We start from the raw sequence: 21291 nt of genomic DNA, 5'->3' as shown, positions 1-21291 counted from the left end.
AATTGCTGTTATAATATATTCATGGATAATACTGCGCATGTAACAAATTCAGTTACATTAACAGCTTTTAGCAACGATACCCAAATATCTTACCTTAAAGAATACATTTTTCAAAGTTCTCAATTATTAAATGTTGTCTAAACCCAAACAGCTTTACAAGTTACTGAAATAAAATAATCTCAAAGTACAAAAAAGGGTTTGCCCACCTAAATCCATCAGATTGTTCATTTTATTTAGTTTCCAGTGTGCTCAAGTTTGATGGAGAAAGCTAAACAAAAGGAACAATCTGACTGATTTGGGTGCCCTTTTTTGTGCTTTGAACTTTGACTTTGGTTGCACACACCCCAGCCCCTCTTTTTGTTTTTGGTTGAGTGTGATAGTCTTTACTTCCATTTTGTAAATAGAATAATCTAAAATTAGCAAAATTACAATTTAAACCAGAAAATGCCTAATCAAGCAATAACTAAAAGAGATTAAATCTGAGCAGGCATCTTCCACCTGACAGTCTACTGTCTTTGTGCTGGAGACACATTTCAACTGCTAAAAAAAGTGTTGAGGTTTGACACACTGTCCCTAAAACAAGTAATAAAAGCAGAAGAAATGTGATGCTCCAATAGATGCATGTGTGCTATTTATTCGGGACACCCTAAACTCTGTCATCAACCTGACCACACATTCATCATGAGTCTGAGGGTCTGCTGCCCCCTTAACATCCACTAAAATAAGACTGAGCTCTACCCTGACCAACAGTCCACTTAAAGTGCCAGCAAGCTGAAAGACAGGATGTTATCTCTCACCTTTTCCCTTTCTCTGTTTCTCACTCTTAGAGATCAAACAAACTCCCACAAACCTGCATACACACCCACACCCACACCCACACCCACACCCACACACACACACACACACACACACACACACACACACACACTCATACACCTGCCTCTCTTTCTCTCTCTGTGTCAAACAGTGATACACTCTGACATCAGTGGTGATGGTGTGTGTGCCCAAAATGTCAGCCAATGCCAAGAATGCTTTCCCCTCAATTAGCTTATCATTCCTGAAATCCCGAGAGAGGGTCACTATGGAGACACAATGAACAGCCAGGACTTCCGGGGAAGTGGTGGGGGGTGTATATCTTTGTCTGCTTGCTCTGGAAGGTCCAAAGCGAAATCTGATATTTTCTTTATTTAAAGTATTGATTAATGAGCTGAATGAAAGCATCTCGCTCAGCAGTGAGACAAAGACAGGGAGATGGAAGAGGTGGAAGGACAGAAGAAGATTTTGAGATACAGATACAGTGAATATTCTACCTGCTATGTGGGTGCATACTGTCGGGTCCTCTGATAGGTTAAGAGCTGAGAACCAGTGATCGCTGACCAGCTGTTCCTGAGAGTTTAGGCCGATGGCAGCCGGCGATGTGGATGAGGGATCTCGTGGTCGCACAGATGTGAGCAGCTTGACTGAAATGGTTTCTGTGGTGACGGGAGACTCTGGCTCGGGGGTTGGTGAGGCTGTTGCTGCTGCTGGGAAACAGAACATGATGTCACTATTACAATGACATCATCATCAAGTTCCTGCTGCTGTGCATGCTCAGCTAGACTTGAACCTACTGACAAAAGATTTCATTTATATTTTCAATCCCACAGTGTCTTTGAATAGTATTTGAAGTGCAGTATTTTTGTTGTGGTTCAAGGTTGATGTCCAGACATTTGGTTTGTATTGCTTTTTCCTCATTATTCGTGACTTTTCTTGAAGAAATTCTTAAAGGAATATCCTTCAGGGAAATATTAATAACCTATAGTGTTTTTGCAATAACTTAATAATTAAAGGCATATTTGAAGTTGAAAATCTTTTTACAACCATTTCATTAAATATATATATATTAAATATATATTTTTGTGGACTGATTAAGAAAAGAACTAGACCATAACATAATATATATATATATTATAATAATCAGTGAAAATAAGATCTGTCACCCTGAAAAGGCTGATAAAATATTGGCTGGATTCCTTTCATTATTTAACTGACACTGTGGACCTTAAAATGTTAGAGGACAGCACTTTGACATTGTGTTGTTTCATGTCTAAAGTCATAAGTATAGTGCAGTCTAAGAAAGCAAAAAACTGTTTTGTTTATTGCATCCGGGATCTCACTCCTCCTCCTCTCATTCACGTACTAGCGCCAAAACATCACCAAAAATCATACATTATATGTGTGCTATTTAAGCTCTAAAACCAGCTATTTCGAGAACCGGAAAACATGAAGATCCAGATGATCTGATACCTAAATATTTACAATATTCACATTTAGAAATATCAGAAAACATTTCTGGGTCCTCTTCCTCCTAGAGGCCTGGTAGACTTTGGCCACCATTTACTTGTCATCATGATTCATCACATGTCTGCTTCCATGCCACATCACATCAAATCCACCTCAGGGAAAGACTTTTAAGATCATCATAAATGAGACTACATAATCTTTTCTCAGTGAATCATGGTTTGATACATGTATTATTTAAGAAAGTGAAGCTCAGTCTTCACTTGTACAAGATTTAAATCTTCTGAAAATCAGTTAAGCCCAAAGAGATACCTGTTGGACTACTAGGTAGACTACTGGGTGTGTTTAAATGATGAAACCTTTCAGAAGTCTTCAACATCCCAAACAGCTATTTAAACTAGATGATAACTAATAAAATAAAGCACAATCCTTTAACTGAATGACCTAGTTTTTCTTCTCAGTTTCACTTGACCACTAGAATAAAACAACTTCCTCCCACACGCTCCATTTCTCTTCTTTCTCTCACCCTGAAGTATCTGTTGCTGGGAAGATGGGGATGGAGAGGGAGGCTGGACAGTCTGTGTCAGACTGCTTTCCTCTCTTTGGATTCCTGCATCTCTCCCCTGAGTTTCTGGGTCCACAATTTGGGGAGAGGGCTGAATTGTAATAGTCTGAATTTGTCTGTACAGCTCCCTCCTCGCTGCTGGGCTTGCTGTCCTCACTGTCCTCACTGTCCTCGCCTCTGCCCTCTCCTGCACTCTCCTTTCTGATGTTTCCTCTTCTTCCTCTCGACTGAGAAAGGCCTGGGGATCCCAATCTACATCGGGGGAGTCCAACAGTGTTTCCAGGGTGTCTGTGCGCATTAGAGAAGTTCGACTTCCCCGAGAACCGCCCCTGCGTCTGTCACGGTGATGTCGTGAGGCTCCAACGGCCTCGGCATCAGCGATGGCGATGTAGGAGAAAGTCAGCTCAAAGGAGTTCTGACGTGGCGTGCCCCAGATGGACGGGGATGAAGCCAGTCCCTCATCATCATCTGGGTCTCCATCTCCCTCCTCATCATCATCAGACCACTCCCTGGCTGTTTGCAGCTCATACAACTCAGACTCCTCATTTCCACCTGAATGGAGACAAAAGTGAATGAATATGGTCACCCCAATGCACACAGAGGTATATGGACTCTAGATAACAAGGAGCATAGTCAGAAAAGAAATGTCCAGTAAATATAGCTGAACTGAGCAGAGAAACTATTTTTCAACTCTTAGCAGTTTATTCAGTTAATTCTGCTGCAAACACTATGAATATCAGTTCACTGTCATACAAAGAGTGTGATGCTGCTTTTAATAAACAGATAAGTCAGTTGAAAGCACCCAGCAGTGTTATTTGATGTCTGGGAGAAAAGGTGTGACATCTAAAGATGAAACCCTCTTTGATAAACATCTCTTCTACAATTTAGCAGAGATCAAAATGTATGTCTGTGTTCACCTGTAGATGTTCACTGCTAGTATTTTGAGGTGAAAGAGGTGTTGGATTATGTTCAAAAGAAAGATACTTTAGAAGGCAGGAAACTCCCGTTTATATCAGTACTGTATGTCAAGTTTCTGTTTTGTACCGTCAGTGCACGGAGGCGTTGAGTCCGGAGTGGACGCCACAGAGCCATATTCCTCTGGAAGAAAACAAAGTCCAAAATTTAACATACATCTGGTGGTCTTAAAAGACTGTCAGAGATAGAAAACTAAACATGGTTTAGCTACTTTTACATGCTGAAAGCCCATTCATTTAGCAGTCTCACATTCATCTTGAAGATGCCTCTCAAAACATATGACTTAGATGAACTAACATAACATGACTAATAAGATAAAAGCACTGCAATGCCTTGCTATGAGTCATTTTTTACTTCCACTGAAATACTGGTAGTTACCAAATACAAAATGCAAATGACCATACATGCCACTGAACATAATGCCATGTGTGCAACACATTTTGATCAAATGTATCAAACCTGAGATAGCTACATGGTGTAGGTCAGTGAATACAGACTCATTTCCATACTGTGCTAAACTGGCAGCAGTAAAGGCCTTTACTACATTAGATAGCCAACATGACATTAGCTAATAAATCAACCCAGGCAGTGCAATGAGTGCAGCATATTCTCCTCTGCACACACTGTATGTGAGCACATGCAAATGATCTTAAACTCATTTCATTTAACTGTAGAGAATATCAGTTGGATGTTGAGAAAAGCACAACAGAAAAGAAAGAAAAGCATGCATCTTAATATCAACAGCAACAGCAACAACAACACAGCTTCTGCACTGCATCCACCCATTCAGCCATGTGTTTATTAAAAGGTAAGAGCAGGAGGGAGGAATGGAGAGCAGGCAGGATGGGGGTGAGGTACCACATCTTTTCTAGCTAAGTGCTGTAAGCAGTTAGCTAGAAAAGATGCTGAGCTGGAATATATGTGACGATGGTATGATGACATAAACAAATGCAGACCTCACACACAAGGGAGATGGAACAAAAGCAGACTCACGGCAGTGGGAGAATCCTAAAATCTGGCCCATACTCCATCAAGGCATTGCTGGGCCCATCCAGTCTGGAAGCCCCCCCCCCCTATTTTGCTGCTGACACTCACGTCCTGTGGATATACTCTCTCTCTCTCCTCTTCTTCCTCCTCCCTCTGTTTCTTAGTTGTCTGTTGAGCAGCTTCCTCCCTCTAGCTCCTGCCTCCCGCTCTGTCACTCAGCAGCCCCGCCCAGCCTCACTCCACCATCCTCCCTCCTGCACCCTTCTCTGCCCGTCTCCTCTTGCATCGTTATGACTGCAGCGGTAGTAGTGTATGCTACAGCAAAGAGAGAAAAGCATGAGTGTGTGTGTGTATCCCCTTGTCTGTCTGAGCCTGTCGTCATCTCCCATTCATAGCTAATCTATGTGTATCTATCCCTCTCTTCCTGATCATGTGATTTCATCTCAGGATCTTATAGGGGCATGCTGGAAGAGAATGCATCATTAATAATGTATGATATGAGCATATACAATGCATACACAGATAAGTGGAAAATGCATTTAAGACAGACTGAAGCTTTACTGAGGTCCATAGCCAACCAACATGTGAGTTTTGTGGATATATTTCACCCACAACTTCACTATTTTATATTTCATAATGAAGTCTATAACGGTATTTTACCCATACTGTAAGGTATATAAAATCATATAAACAAACCAAAATGAATGATGGAAAACTGAATAGAGAATAAATAATGTATAAACTCACTCAACTAAAAAGCATTTTTTATGATAAAAGGTGAAGCCTGTGCAACAGTGAAAAGTAGGGGGCAGTGTGTAGCTGTAACTGATGCCGATAGAAATGGTTCAGATCATGATTAGTGGAAAAAAATAATGTAAAAGGTTAGAGTAAGAAAAGCAGGAGGTGAAGTACAACATGTATGGCCTCTGCTTAGATTTATGTGTCACATTTCATACGCAAAGGCAATGCATGTACTTCTGCAAAAAAGCTTTAAAATTTGGCTGTGCAAAGAAGGGCAGACAAAGTTAGCAACAACCTGAACAACAGCATATAGCAGCTAAATCGGAAAACAAAAACAAAGCTTCATGGACTGAATAATGGACCTATATTCAGTCTGGTGGCCAAAACATCACTTTAAATTAGTGCTCATTATGATGCTCCATAAATTATAGACAGATGTGTGAATAGGCTACTGTTTACTAAGAAGTTGGCCAATATGAACATGTCAGTAGCTAAAGAAAATTACCCACTTAGCCACTACACTGGAACCACATCTGAATTTCTCACCCACCGCCATTATGTCTCTTGTTCCTGATCTCTCGGACACCTAGCACACTCAAAATTATGTGGTCGTGTTCTATCATATTCATATGAATATTTATTTTCAATTTCATCAATGTCAAAAAAAAGATTTTTTATTGTTAAAGTGGACATTGCTTGACCTCTCTCCCTTTTGTGATGTCATGTCCAGTAGGTGATTTGAGAGGTTGTTTAGGCAAGGCAAGGCAGTTTTATTTATATAGCGCATTTCACACACAATGGCAACTCAATTGTGCTTTACATAAAACAGAAAAACATGCAATTTGAGAAACATTAAAACATACAATTAATCCCCCACCCCCTCCCCCCACACCAATAATAAAAACTAAATACAGAAAAATAGAAAGAGAGAAATAAAATGCTAGAATAGAGCATTAAATATAAGATTGCAGCATAAAATAATGATTTGCTTTAAAATCATTAAAAGGACATAGAGTCTAAATGAAAGATTAAAATGTAAAGTGCTTTAAAAGAGCTCAATCATAAGTACAGGAGAAGAGAAGTGTTTTAACCTGGATTTACAAATGTTCACATTTGGGGCTGATTTCAGTTGTGCTGGTAGTTTGTTCCAGTTGTGTGCAGCATAACAGCTAAAAGCTGCTTCACCATGTTTAGTTTGAACTCTGGGCTCAACTATCTGACCTGAGTCAGTAGATCTCAGAGCTCTACTGGGTTTATATTCTACTAACATGTCATTCATGTATTCTGGACCTAAACCATTCAGTGATTTGAGAGGTTGTTTAGTTTAATATGTAAGTCTAGTCTACCTGACTGTTTGACCCTTTATCTGACTGAGGTTTGCAACCTGTAGTTGCTGAAGTGCAAGAGGATCATAATTAAAATCATAATTATAATATCAAGAATTAGGCTAGGCCGATGAGACTATTCTGCAAACCTAGGGCTAGGGTTACGGGGTTAATTAAGGTCATTGGGCTTATACTCATTTTCACTATGTACTTACATCTAATTTCACTATGTTTTGATTAATCTGAAAAATGTAAGCATGTTATCTTTGACTAAGAGAACTTCTGTGAAGATAAAGCTAGCCACTGAGAGTGAGAACAATGAAATAACTAATTAAAAAAGGGTCGAAGCTAAAGTAGATGTGTGAGTAGAAAGCATCCAGTCAGCTGCTCCCAGTGGATGAAGAAAAACCTAAATTCTCCTTCTGTGTGTTTAATTTGGGAAGGTTTAGCAAACCACCACCAGATGACCTAAGAGGCCAAGAGGGTTTATCTGTCAGCTGTATTTTGATTCATTTTGGACCTGAACCTTAGAGAAATGGCATCAGGACAGCAACAAACCAGGTCTGATTTATTAAAAAACTGATGGATTACGTTATTGTATAAAAGCATAAGAACACACAGTGATTATCCGTGGACAATGTCCAAAGAGCTAAAGAGCCTTTAATGGTAAAAATAATACAAGATAATGTGTGACGTTGTTTGAAAAAAAAGAAAACTAAGAGGGTTTATGGGAAATGAGGGCTTAATTTTGAGAAGCAAAACCTCATTATCCATGGCACTAGTACAGGCTTAAAAAAATCTAGCCCAACCGCTGTCAAAGATCACAATTAAATTAATTGCTATACTGATGTTTAAAAGTACTGCATAAACCATGTTAAACCAAGACAGTCACGGAGCAATGCCTATCCTGTTTGATCCTGTTTGCTGCAACTCAGTGCTGTAGTCTTAACTGGATAAAAGAAGGTAAACAAAAGAAACACACTTTCATTGAAATGCTGCCAGTGACAAGCAGAGACTTACATCAGCTGAAAACAGGTTTAGTCCTACTTATAGCTGGAAAAGAGTAAAGTATAACACATATAGTCCTTAAAACGATTAAACCAAAGAGCGCATGTAAACCAGGCCAGGGGCTTCAAATAAACAGCAGCTAACGAGATTAAAACGCACAGCTGCCATAAGGGGACAACATGGTGTCACCAAGTCACACACATAGTACAGGGCAGGTCAGAGTAGGTGTGTCAACATGTCACCCAAACAGAACTAAAAATATCTGCACTGTCACTTTTGATTATATTTTATTCTGTTTTATACCATTTAACTTGTGTTTATCGTCCTGACGCAGACGCGCACTACTGACTGTGGGATTCCTCTGTGTTGTGTAAAATGTCCAGCTCATAATCCATGCATGTATGTAGACACAGGTCATCTGGTCTGCCTTGACGACCAGGTGATTATCCAGCAGCGTTACACTGACTGAGGGGAGGGAACAGGGACAAGGAGAGGGTGGGGGCAGAGCAGAGGGATAAACCAACAGAAATAGATGGACCAATAGGAGCTTAAGGCTGATACAACAGGGTTGAAGAAGAGAAGGAGGGAGACAGAGCGACAGAGAGGAAGGCACTGTATAGTCTTATTGCAAAATCAAAAGGATAGGAAGGATTCAAGGACTCTCTTTTTTGGAGGCTAAAATGCAAAAATGTTTCTGATCATTTTAAACAGAATACCAACTCAGTTTTTCATTTAACAGAATCATTTTAATTGATAAAGTAACTTTTTTTTTACCTGGTTGGAGTGACGCTGCTTAATAGTTGCCCTGGACCTGCTGCGGAAAACACAGGGCCGGAAGAGAGGCACCAGGAAGAGACGGACTGCTGCCAGGTCAAGCAGGAAGCTTGAGCGTAGGCTCCGGGGGGCAATGAGGACGGCCAGACGGGCAAGCAATGTGGAGGTACCCTCCTTCCTCCGCCAGCTGGTCAAAGAGACAGAGAAGATGGTCACCTTCTTCTTCAAAGGGGGGCCCAGGGAAAGAACACCTGAGGAGGAGGAACATTTGGATGATGATGACGACTCGATGCCAAGCCCGTATCTGGAGCGTCCCGTATTAGAGAAGCATGTGTCAGAGGGGGGTTCTCAGTTAGGGATGAACTATGCTGTGGCAAGCATGCAGGGCTGGAGGACTCAGATGGAGGATGCTCACACCTGCATGCCTCGGCTGAGCGGAGAGCTGTCAGATTGGGGATACTTTGCTGTGTTTGACGGACATGCAGGCACCACAGTGGCACAGTACTGCTCCAAAAATCTGCTGGATCGCATCCTGGCTACAGGTACAGAAAAATGTGTGATTAATGAGATGAATCTGATCATTAAAGATGGTTAATGTTGCAGTGAACACACTTTTTGTTGTTTGTTTGAGAGGGATGCAGTTTAAAGTTTTGATGACATTTTGCTCTTGTTCCTATTATTGCATATATGCATTTACATGTCACATATTCTGGCAAAGTCATTGTTTAAACTGAAAACATACTCCCACAATAATTCCTTTGACACGTCACATGTTGAATATGAATATGAATATGTAAAGACAACTAATTATTTCACTTATGAAGTATTATATATTACTGTTTTATAATCAATGTTCTGGGTGGCACTATTTCCATTGATTTAACTTCTAGACTTGAAAAAACTTCTAGACTAGACTTCATACAAAACATTCAAAGTTAAAATAAACACATGTGTGCCATATGTCAAAGCAAGAATTCTGGATATTATAACATATTTCTTTGGAGGAGCAAGCAAAGTAACAAATAAAGTTCAAACCAGGTTGTTTCAAATTTTGGGTATCAAAAGAAAACACAGCTGTTCACATTTATGCAGCGTTTTATAACTAAGATTTAGAGCTGTGAACTGATTTGTTAGCCGTCTGAGAGGAAGATCAACAATCATAATTACATGGACAGCTTTAATCCTTAGTCTGAAACTCTTTGTTAATGTGTGTGTCCCCCCGTAATGGCTGGGACACTCCTGAAAATGTCATTTTTAATCTCAAAATCTTTCCTGGTCTTCCAAAACTAAACATTATTTTACTGCGCACAAGCATTGTCATGTTATTGATCTGAGCTGCAGTGTTACTTCCAACCATGTCTAATTACACTGGCCTTGCAGTATGAAGCTAATAAATGTTGGAGCCTGGTTTTTCACAAATCAAATAAAGATAACTGCCACAGGTTAGATAGTACATGGGTACATGTGTGTTGCTCTTTAAGCAAACAGCAAACTAAATGTTGGTGTCAGAAACTACATAGTCTGTATCTCTGTATCTTAAAACCAAACGTTATCCCCTCTTTTCTCACAGGTGGGATTAAAGCAAGCGAGGACCCTGAGCAGGTGAAGGAGGGGATCTGTAAGGGCTTCCTGGACATTGATAGCCACATGCACAAACTGGCTCGTGAGGACAACTGGGACCGTAGCGGCTCCACTGCAGCAGCAGTGTTGATTTCCCCTCGTTACATTTATTTTATCAACTGTGGTGACTCCCGCACTCTGCTCTGCCATAACGGCAAATTGGCCTTTTACACCGAGGACCACAAGCCATTCAACCCCAGAGAGAAAGAGCGTATCCAGAACGCTGGAGGCTCAGTGACCCTGCAGAGGGTGAATGGGTCCCTGGCTGTCTCCAGAGCACTGGGAGACTTTGACTTCAAGGAAGTGGACTGGAGGCCACAGACTGAGCAGTTAGTGTCACCGGAGCCAGAAGTGTATGAGGTGGAGAGGACGCCTGAAGACGAGTTCCTAATTCTAGCATGTGATGGTGTTTGGGATGCCATTGGTAATGAGGAACTCTGCGCCTTCGTGCGCAGCCGTCTGCTGGTGTGCGATGACTTGAGAGAGATTTGTACTCAAGTCATTGACCTCTGTCTCTACAAGGTGAGAAGTCCACACTACAAACAATATATAAACAATATAAGAGAAGAAAATGTAATGTTCTGTTGAAAGATTCTGACACTAATAGATGTATCTTGACACTTGTACAGCTATTAAACATTACATCAGGAAGGAAGAATAACTGGAAAGGCAAACAGATTGAAATACTTTGCCAATATTTAATTAAAACAATGGGGATGAAGATAATAAGAAAATAATATGCTTGCAACTCTGCCTAGAAGGCAGCTGAAACAGCTTCATATGACTATGGCTGGTTTATCTGTTTCCAAGGTCAACGAACATTAACTCAGTCTGCTGAGGAACATCATGTGATATGATCAAAAGCTCCAGAACAGCTACTAAATGTACTTTTTGGGGAGACCGTTGAGCATAGACATGATTTCTACTTTTAAAAGTTGAATAAAAAGCCAGTTCTCAAATGTTAAATGTTGCCTAAACGTGAGTTAGTATTTCAGCCAAAATAAAAATGTAAAATGTTTCTACATTTCAGTCAGTACCACAAAAGCAGGGTTGTAACTTATTATTATGTTTTATTACTGATTAATCTAACAAAAGATGAATTGTCTGATGAACATCCGAAAACACTGAAAATTGACAGTGAAAAAAATGATCAGGCTAAAGGCAATGATTCAAACAATTAACGGACCAAAAATAGTTAATAGTCAAAATAGTTACTGATTAATCTTCTGTCTATCTGTTGCTGCTCTATACAAAAGTCCAAAGGTCAATACTCAGCCTTTACCATGGCACAGGTGGTATCAGGATGAATGAAGCCTACACTGCTATATATTAAACCTAAGTATGTTATATGGGCTGGGTTATTTTTCCTCCATATAAAATAACTACAATACAGAGGAAACTCATGTGTTGTCCAAGTGATCTTTCAATAGTAAATGAAGCAGTCCCAGACTCTTGGTTTGTATGTGTCTTATCTATTATCTCAGTCATGTAGTAGCTCATAAAAATGCCTACAAACATTTAAGTGAGTAATTCCCCACTAAATGCAGCTGCATCGCATGCCATTTGAGCTATGCAGAGCTCCAAACTCAGCTCATTGGATGGACACGGTGTTACAGCTGGTGGATTTATGAATGGACAGCTTTACATTAAGAGGGGAGGGCATGGTGGGCAGGATTTCTGTGAAGAGGAATTATGCAAGTAGACTTCTCCTGCGCTTCTTCTTAATACTTGTTAGTAACTGTCCAACTGACGTACCCTCAGTTCGCACTATAAATAGGAGGGAAGAAAAGCTACACATGACTCGGATTAAGTCTGAATGTGAGTGGGTTGATGGGAGCAGTGTTAGAGAGTTTATCCTGACCGAGAAGGGCTTCTATTTAATTTACCTGAAAAGGCTTACTGTACAAGTACCATGCATGTACAAGTACACACTAAGTCTCCCTACTCAGCTCTGTGACGTCAGAACGGTGTTGCAGCCTGCAAATCATCTTATTAGTCACAATATATTCAACACAAAGTGATCAATGTCATGGTATATTACATTTACTGAACTGTGACATCAACACTGTAAGATACAGACATCCACCTGTAAGATCAACAAAACTAAATCCTGACAGAGAACTCAGTGCCTTCATAGTTTCCCAATCAACAGGTCTGTTTCCTGTTCTGGAAGAAATATCTGCGATTTTCAACTTTTAAGTAATTTTTAAGCACCCCAGTTCAAAAATATTCCATTACAAGTAAAAGTACTGATGTTAAAAGTGAAAGTATAGTAGAATTCTCAGTGAAGTGCAGATTGTTTTTTTTTTATCTTAAAATTTTAAAATGTGTACACATATGTACACAAAAACATGTTTTATCTGGTTAAACAAAGCTATTCTGAACTATTTTACTTCTTTGTAGTTACATCATAAAATAATTATTTTAGGTAATTATATATTTTTGAAATTTTAATTTGCATGATAGCTAGTAACTCTCAAGTACAAGTACCTCAAAGTTGTACAATACTCGAGTAAATGTCATGAGCTTAGTTATATTCTATCACCATTTGTTTGATTTAAACTTCAATTAAACCTGCAGTGCTGAACTTATCCGAGGATACTGAAGTTTTTTATCTAGTGTCCGGTCTGACATTCCCACATAGGCTGGATGAATGCATGAATTCAGAATGCTGCAGGCTGAGCATGCTAACTTCCAGTTAGCTCTCTGCTTCTCCTTGAATAGAAAATAATTTAAATGTTCAGCTCTTCTAGACTTGCCAAATGTTATTGAATACTGAATGGATCAAATAGTCATTTTGCAGGGACTGTGTGATGCTCAAATCAACAGTTTTACGGCCATAACAGAAGCAACAGAGTAGGCTATAGCAGAGCTTATGATGTAAGCAAGGTGGTTTTGTAATTACTCTCACTGCCAGAAGGGGGAGACAAAAACCTTGCACTCCACCTTTAAAACGGCAGTCCAGGTACTTCTCTAATATCTGATGCTCTGTGTCCCTCTGCAGGGCAGCTTGGACAACATCAGCATCATCATTGTCTGCTTCCCCGGCGCCCCCCAGATTTCACAAGAGGCACTGCAGCAGGAGGCAGAGCTGGAGCAGCAGATGGATATGAAAGTGGGAGGTGATTTTCTGTTTCTTGCCATTTCAATCTCCCACCAAAAAAAAAAACACACTAAAATCAAAGATTAATAACTGTAATGTTTTGATTTGTTCCCTTTACAGAAATTATTCAGATGATGAGGTCCAGAGATGAAGACCCTGATCTTTTGTATGTGATCAAATTCCTGGCTGCAGAAGAAATGCCTGGACTTCCACCAGGAGGAGGCTTAACCAGCAAGTGAGGATGAGCAATTAAAACCCCCAAAACATATAGATATGCTTATAGTTGAATTAATTTTGGTGGGAATCAAAACATCAATCAAAAATATACTGCTGTTTCTCTCTTTGCAGGCGCGACTGTATCATCGCTGCGTATCAGAAACATGTTCTGACTGTCAGGACTCAGGAGCCTATGGTGAGCTACATAAGTCTTATGTCATTAAATTGCACGTCATTAGAGGCAAGAAGTAATTAGAGCGAAACAGTTCAATTGATTAGTCGAGCTTCTCATATGTGCTCTTTTCTTTATCTACACATTTTTTAACTGTTGGTCAAAAAAGCCTTTTATCAGAGCTGCAACAACTCTAATTATAGATTATTCCAAAGTTATTTATTTGATTACCTCTGTAAATGTTTGGTCTATACTATGGTGAGAAATGTTCTTGAAATTAGCAAAATAGTTAATAAGTAGTGACTACAAGTTAAGTTTTAAAATCACATAAAAGTAGTCTTTGCTCTAAGTGCCAGACTGTAAAATAAATCTTTGTTGTACATGGTATTCAATGTCAGTAACATGATTGCATTGTGGTATTTCAGGACATCGAAGGATCAGAGGGGGACTCAAACTAAAGCCATTCCCATGGAAACAGAATCATTGCTGGCTTCACCATCTCCATGGAGACCAGCTTAAATGAGGAAACTTTACATTGTAGATGAGCACTAAATTAGGCTAAACTTAGATTCTTTGTGTGATTAATTGTTTTTGGCAACAATAATTTACTTTCTGGTCAATTAAAATGAAAGTCAAATCTAATATCAACTGTGTTGTCTATTGTAATAATTAGGATTATATCTTCTATAATTGTGCTTTCTTGGCAGGACTTTTCCTATTTTAACCATCCAGTGCCTAGTAGGTAGATATAGATAGATACATACAGCATGTGTTAGAGGCTTCAGTATAAGGCAGCTCATTTTGCATTACTGTGTGATATTGTATACAAACTGTGATCTATCAATCCTCATTCTAAAGCAATAAATCTTGCCAAACCTAAATAGTACTGCACAATAAAACAGCCTGGACTTAATTTATGTGTTCCACGTGGACTGCATGTGTATCAAAGAGTCTCATGATGAAACGCAGTATCTCTCAGTACATAATTAGTTTGCATCTTGCTGTCAGGGAGCAAAGGTCACATATAGATAGATAGCAATGACTTGTTATTGCAAGAACATAAACGCGTGCCATAAGAGAGGAGGGTGGGGTGGGAGGGGTGGAGGGCTATACTAGGGTAAGAGGATGACATGTTCCCAGGAATTAGCACCCATACCTCATTAAACGTGCATTCTGTGGAACTTTGGGAGGGAGGTGTGATGTGTTACGTCATTGTGTGATTTAAGAGTTGTTCACATGCAGAAAATGTAATTAATAGATTTGTGCAGCCTGGTTTTGAAACATTTACAATTCAAGACAAGACATACTATAAATGAGGGTGATAAAATTGGAAAATAGCATCTAGTAAGCTATAAACATTTTCAATTTTTGTGTTGGTGACACCTAGAGCTGATTATTTTGAACACAAAATTGTTGAGAGCTAGTTTGGGGCTGTAACTGACAACAAAAAACTTCATCAATATTGATTTATTTCTCCATCGATTAATTAAAAGTTGTATCTAAGAAATGTCAAGAGATATTGAAAAACACACATCACAATCAATCTTCAAATCATTTTTTTCCAACCAACACTCCAAAAGCCAACAATGTTTAGTATATAAGATGCAATATAAGAGAGAAATATGAGAGGGAAAAAGGCAAATTTTCACATTTGAGAACCTAAAACAAGGCAAATGTTTGGCAAAATTTCACTTTGGATACATTTTCTCCCATCAATGTATCTAAAATATAGATTGCAGTAGAAGCATATAACAAGCAGAGGCAGTATCATCTCTTCTGTCGTCCACATCAACTTATCATTTCAATCAGGTAATAATTGAACCACTGAATCAGTTCATTCAATTCATGATTTTTCTACTTGCATAAAGAAACAAAGAGGGGTTCTAATCTTTTGCTTTAAATATAACAGATGAATGTTTTAATCATGTCATGTCTTGACAGTTAAAATTGGCAAGCCTAAAATTTAAAGTGTGTAGGACTAAAATGTCAATAAAAGGAAATTCCCTAAAACCACATCCCTATTTCTCCCTATCAAATCTACCACTAATAAAAACGCAATAATTCAAGTTAAAATGACTAAATGAGTGCCGTACTGTGAGGGGGCTCTCTTTGGCAGTCATGAGTTTTCAGAATGTGTTGTGACGGTGTGGTGAGGCTCAGCACCTCTGTATTAATTGGCTCTGCAGAGCTTTTAAAGGACGGAGACTCCCTCTCACCTCCTCACTCCTGACCAGATACTCAAATATTCAACTCTGGACGGCACAGCTCAGCTGAGATCACTTGTATCCAAAGAGGAAGAGGTGGAAAAGAAGAAAAAGGACCTCAGGGGAAAACGCCAGAAACCTGAGAGAGAAAATGTGAGTAACAGCTGTGCTTAGGTGGTATTTAGAACATGTGGAAAAAGTGGTTAGCGCTGTCGGCCCAGAGCAGGATGATCGAGGGTTTGAACCATGATCAAACCCCAGACCAGCTGGGACTTTACTGTGTTGCCTTTGTGTTTCCTGTGGGTTTCCTGTCAGTCTAAAGACATGTTGGTGAGGGCGGCCTAAGAACTACAAACTGTCAGCTGTATTGAGCTCTGTGGCCACTAGAGGGCCCCCCTCCCCCTGTATTTGAAAATTGCAGACACATTTTATAGGAACTCATACTTGTTTTGGTTGGGTTGGGGTTAGGGTCTCAGTTTACATTCTAAATTTGATTTGACCAAGTTATTTATAGTTATTAGCATCCAGAAGAAAACAAATGACAATCAAATGTTTTTCACTCAATGACTAAATGTGTTTATCTATTTAAGTGCAATTAATTCCCACTCTATTTTAAATTGCCACAATAAGTTAAGTAAACGAGCTAATTCGCTGTTGTTAACTGATTTCATTCATTTACTTTTGTGTGTGTACTACCTGTTAGGTGAATTAGAGGCGTTGAAACCTGTGTGAGCATGCATTAGGCTATATCACGTCACTCCGTTCATAGAAAGTAAATGGGTAGATTGGTTTGTCATTTCCAAGATCTAATATCTGTATTTGCAACATGTGAAAGTGCCTGATAGAAACTAACTTTATTTGGAAGCTCTCACCAGAATGAGTCAATCAGATGTCACCTGACCTGTAGCAAGCGGAAGCAGTTAATTTATGTCATTAAAGCACCTGTTTAAAGCAGGTAGTAGCAGGAAAAAGACCGGGGGCTGCTGCAGAGTGTGTGAACACTTCTGTATAGAAAACCCTGTGGTTGTGATACTATCTGTATACCTTAAGGCTCATATGGAGCAAACCGATAAAGAGGCCGCTGAGGTGATATTCAGCACGGTATGGAAACCAATGCAACAGCAGGCCACAGTGTCTGGTTGATATAACATGAGTGTGTGCATGCTTGTTTAAACATGAAATCCAACCCAGTTGATCTAACTGTGAGTCACTAACCTGCAGCACGGCCCGATGCCTCTGAACGCCGGGGACCCCGGGTACGGCAGCGTGTCAGCTCCCGGGCTGTCTAGCAGTGTGGGCGGCTCAGAGTCAGCCCCGCTGCTCATCCCCGAACCAGATGTGGTGCAGCAGTGGCGGCCCATGAGCAAGCAGGAGCTGGAGATCGCAGCGGGGGGTCCGGGCTGGAGAAAGGTGCGGTGTTACCTGGTGGTGCTCTTCTGGCTAGCCTGGTTTGCCATTCTCGCCACCTCCATTGCCATCATAGTGAAGAGCCCCCGGCCGGTGGCAAAACCTCTCAAGTGGTGGCAGAAGTCCCTCTTCTACCAGCTGCAGCCCGACATGTTTCTTGAGGAGAAGAAAGAAGGGTCAGGGGGCATTAACGGTGAGACAATGCATCATTTTAATCTCCATTCACAAAGTTACTCAAGTAGCGCCAACAACACTGTGTGCAACCATTTTTTTGACACACAACTTTGTCATTTACTTTCATTCACACAGTTTGTCCTGTATGCTTCCTGGTGGTCACTGAAAGACTATTTAATACTTCTGAAACATGCTCTAGACATGACACATACTGTAGGGAAGTTTGAAAGAGCAAAAATAGTTTTACTGGGCCCACTGTGATTTTTTTTTTTTAAACCTTTACTGATTCAAGATGGCCGCTCAACAGCTCCTTAGGAACAGTGGGGTTAAGGGCCTTGCTCGAGGGCACCTCAGTGGTCATAATGAGGGAGGGGCAAGGGCTGCTTCTTCACTCTCACCCAGATTTATTCTCCCTGTCTGATCATATACAGGCATTTTGTTATATGAAATATAAGCTTTAAAACTGAAATAATTGGGGTCTTAAATGTAGATTTTGACCATCTTAGACCCTTCAAGGTCAGGCAGTATTGAGTCACTATACTGGAAGGTCTTCTGTCAGTTGATATTTGCAGCAACAACTTTTCAAATAAAATTAACACATGGAGACCACCCACAGCAAGGAAGTCACCTGCATCACCCTTTTTTGGGAAATCCAGACTTGGTGTTTTTTTCCCCGTCAATGGAGATTGGTCTTACTGTGAGAACTAGTTTATCAATACCGCAAAGAGTTACATTCACACTGTCTGGAAACATTCGATCTTAACCACAGTGGAAAGTTTGACTTCTTGATTACTGTGAGAATACCTATGTCAGGTCAAAGTTGGTCATACTTGCAGTATAATGAAAAGAGGTGCAGCACTTTGCTGTCTTCAGGGAGGAAAACCACTTGACACCACAAACCACACTGTTTGCTTGCAGACTAAACAAGATTCATGTTGTTGGCTGGAACTGGAACTGAATGTGCTTTGTAATACAGGATGAGGAACTTTTTTTGTTTTTTTAATTCAACTCATGAAAATGAAACTTGAAAATATACATGAATGGTAATTATAAGTATATTGAGACAAAATGGACACAAATGGTGAGATTAAGTTTAGTATAATAACATTATGATTAAATGTATAAGCCGGGGGCGGCCGGGGGCGGCTGTGGGCAGGAGGTAGAGCGGTCGTCCTCCAATTGGAAGATTGGTGGTTCGATTCCCGGCTTCTCCAGTCCACATGTCGATGTGTCCTTGGGCAAGACACTTAACCCCAAATTGCTCCCGTTGCTGTGCCAACGGTGTGTGAATGTGAATGAATGGTTAGATCCCTCTGATGAGCAGGTTGGCACCCTGCGTGGTAGCTCCTGCCATCAGTGTATGAATGTGTGTGAAAGGGTGAATGACATACGATGTAAAGCGCTTTGAGTGGTCGCACAGACTAGAAAGGCGCTATATAAGTACAGTCCATTCCATTTACCATGTATAATGTTTAATCTTTTTTTTAAGTGCTGTGTGAGCAGCTTCCCTATCTGAGGTCCTTAGGAATAGGGGCTCTAATCCTGGAGGGCTTGTTTGATAAGGAGACATCTCCTTTAAACATCACTGTAACTGGTAAAAGCTTGGGAACATTGCCAGAGATCGAGCATCTGCTTAGGGAATGCAGCAAAGCAGGTGAGTAAATGACTCCTTATGGTCAAGCAACCAGAATAATTTAACTTGAATTATTTGATGATTAATGGGCTCTGTGCTGGTCATCAGGTGTCAAAGTGGTGTTGGACTTCTGTGAACTGGAAGAAGTAGCAGATGAGCCATCAAAACCCTCAGAAACAGTACAGGTAAAACCATCTCACTGGTGATGCTTTTAAACGTGTTACGGTTTAAATGATACTGGATTTCTTAAAATGTTACATCTCTACAGCGTGCACTTCGGTTCTGGTTGGAGCAGGGTGTAGCAGGTTTTTCAATCTGTGACACCGATGCAGCATATTCTGAAAAGGTAAGCTCCCCCCCCCCCCCCCCCCACAATCAGAATTTCTATAAATGTAAACTTAATCAAATATTTACATTTTAGACTCTGTCAATGTGGAGAGGTGTTTTCAAGGAGTTCAGCAGCGAGGAGGAGGAAAGGTATTGTTATATGTAGATAGATATATTTGTTTAAATTGTATAATTTAAAGTACAGCATTGTTATAGTGTGTTTCTTTCACTTCAGGATTGTGGTTGTAAAACAGACGAGAGATGTTCTGCCTCCTCTAAACAACTCCAGCCAGGTCAACGTTACGTTGGTGGACTTCGTCATTAGGTCAATACTGCCAACATCACCTCAACTCCTGTCTGCACAGGAAGTGGCAGATGCAATAGAGACACGCCTGCAAATACCAGGAGATATATGGCCCAGTTGGACAGTAAGACTTAAGGCTTTGTTCAGTAGGATTTGTCTGAAAACCATATTATTTTATCAGATGGATTTAAAAAAAAAAAAAAGATGTCTACTTAGTCTCCCTCATTATAAGATCCAGATTCTATGAATATAGAAATGTTGTTTATTTCAAAAGTTTCACTGCTGGAAACAAGATGTCTCCAACTTTACTGTTAAAACCATTCTCAGTGTTTGTGCAATGGCTTCAATTTTCCACATCAGAAAATGGTGTAGATGTAAACTGGACCACAATTGGTGGTCTGTTTGTGATGTCATGAATGATGATCATGGCTACAGGCCTTAACCACAGATTTTCAGTGAGAATAGAGAAACTTTCCACTTTTAAGCAGCTGAAGGTTGAATCAACCCTCTAGTGTCAAACTCTGCATGTACATCATCCTGCACAGTGAAGCTCAAACATCTAACTGAAGAAACAAGACAAACAAACATTTGAGTGGGCGTCTTAATGGCATAATTTTACATCTGTAAAATAAATTACCCAGACTTCATTCACCATATAATGTGATTAAGGTAGAGTGTTGTGATACAAATGAAACATGGCTTTCTTTTCTGGCAGGTTGGGGGAAAAGCATCTTATGACTTGAAGAGATTACTTCTGGTGTTAATAATGACCTTGCCAGGGTCACCTGCAGTTCAGTATGATGAGGACCTGAACCAAACACAGGTAAAGTCCAAGCTTGGCACTTATAGTGTGTTAATTAACCAATGTGACATTTGATTTTGCCCAATAAATCTTTTTTTGTGTCGTACAGAATGCTTCTCTACATCTTGCCTCATCAAATGCAGAACAGAAAAGCAAACCACCAGAATCTCATGCAGTGAGTAATAAACAGTGCAAATCATGTAAATCTGTATTTACAGAAAGTATTAGTTTGGTAGGTTGTATTTAACTTACTTTCATATCTACCATCCCTCCCTCAGGACAAGGAAGAGATGAAGCGTTCGACTGTAGCACTCTTCAACTCCCTCAGTCACTCCAGAGCCAGAGAAGAAGCTCTTCTTTATGGGAACTTCACTTTCCTCCCCTTCAACTCCACTTCCAACTCCACTTCCAACTCCACTCTCTCCTCTCCTACATCGCCCCCAATCCTCGCCTTTCTGCGCTCCTGGGGCTGTGTCCACTTCCTCATCCTGCTCAATGTTGGGCCTGAGCTTCATGCCCTGGATCCCGCCTGGGCCCCCAGCTTACCCACGGCTGGAGTGTTTGTGACCAGCACAGGAATGGACCGGCTTGGGGCTACATCTCTGTACACGCTTGAACTGCAGCCCCATGAAGCCATCGTCATTAAACTGTTTGAGGCAGGAAGCTACTCATAG

General features: G+C 40.3%; 2 protein-coding genes across 3 annotated transcripts; both read left to right on the top strand.

Annotated features, from left to right (window-relative positions):
* The first annotated feature begins 8788 nt into the window (after positions 1-8788).
* Positions 8789-14285, top strand: ppm1na (protein phosphatase, Mg2+/Mn2+ dependent, 1Na (putative)). 2 transcript variants are annotated; one of them, XM_053320667.1, is made up of 6 exons: positions 8789-9197; positions 10226-10797; positions 13280-13397; positions 13499-13613; positions 13727-13790; positions 14192-14224. In XM_053320667.1, the coding sequence occupies exons 1-6, from the start codon at positions 8789-8791 to the stop codon at positions 14222-14224; spliced, it is 1311 nt and encodes a 436-aa protein (XP_053176642.1). The 2 variants fall into 2 exon arrangements, with proteins under 2 accessions (XP_053176642.1, XP_053176641.1); XM_053320666.1 differs by lacking the exon at positions 13727-13790 and having other exon boundaries at positions 14192-14285.
* Positions 14286-17200: 2915 nt separating this feature from the next.
* si:dkey-202g17.3 (4F2 cell-surface antigen heavy chain) lies at positions 17201-21291 on the top strand. Its single transcript, XM_053320665.1, has 8 exons — positions 17201-17570; positions 19041-19205; positions 19293-19369; positions 19453-19530; positions 19606-19661; positions 19747-19939; positions 20531-20638; positions 20896-21291. Exons 1-8 carry the CDS (start codon positions 17201-17203, stop codon positions 21289-21291), a joined length of 1443 nt encoding a protein of 480 aa, XP_053176640.1.

The sequence above is a fragment of the Scomber japonicus genome, chromosome 6, assembly GCF_027409825.1.
Source record: "Scomber japonicus isolate fScoJap1 chromosome 6, fScoJap1.pri, whole genome shotgun sequence".
NCBI lineage: Eukaryota > Metazoa > Chordata > Actinopteri > Scombriformes > Scombridae > Scomber > Scomber japonicus.
The sequence above is the reverse complement of the archived record's forward strand: the minus strand, read 5'-3'. Positions and strand labels throughout refer to the sequence as shown.

Excerpts from the sequence above, each read along its gene's own strand:
- ppm1na (XM_053320667.1), top strand. The coding sequence starts at position 8,789 with ATGAGGACGGCCAGACGGGCAAGCAATGTGGAGGTACCCTCCTTCCTC. Across the intron at positions 10,798-13,279 it reads TTGACCTCTGTCTCTACAAG|GGCAGCTTGGACAACATCAG; the intron begins GTGAGAAGTCCA and ends GTCCCTCTGCAG. Across the intron at positions 13,398-13,498 it reads GATGGATATGAAAGTGGGAG|AAATTATTCAGATGATGAGG; the intron begins GTGATTTTCTGT and ends TTCCCTTTACAG.
- si:dkey-202g17.3 (XM_053320665.1), top strand. The coding sequence starts at position 17,201 with ATGCCTCTGAACGCCGGGGACCCCGGGTACGGCAGCGTGTCAGCTCCC. Across the intron at positions 19,662-19,746 it reads AGCAGCGAGGAGGAGGAAAG|GATTGTGGTTGTAAAACAGA; the intron begins GTATTGTTATAT and ends CTTTCACTTCAG. Across the intron at positions 20,639-20,895 it reads AGGACCTGAACCAAACACAG|GACAAGGAAGAGATGAAGCG; the intron begins GTAAAGTCCAAG and ends TCCCTCCCTCAG.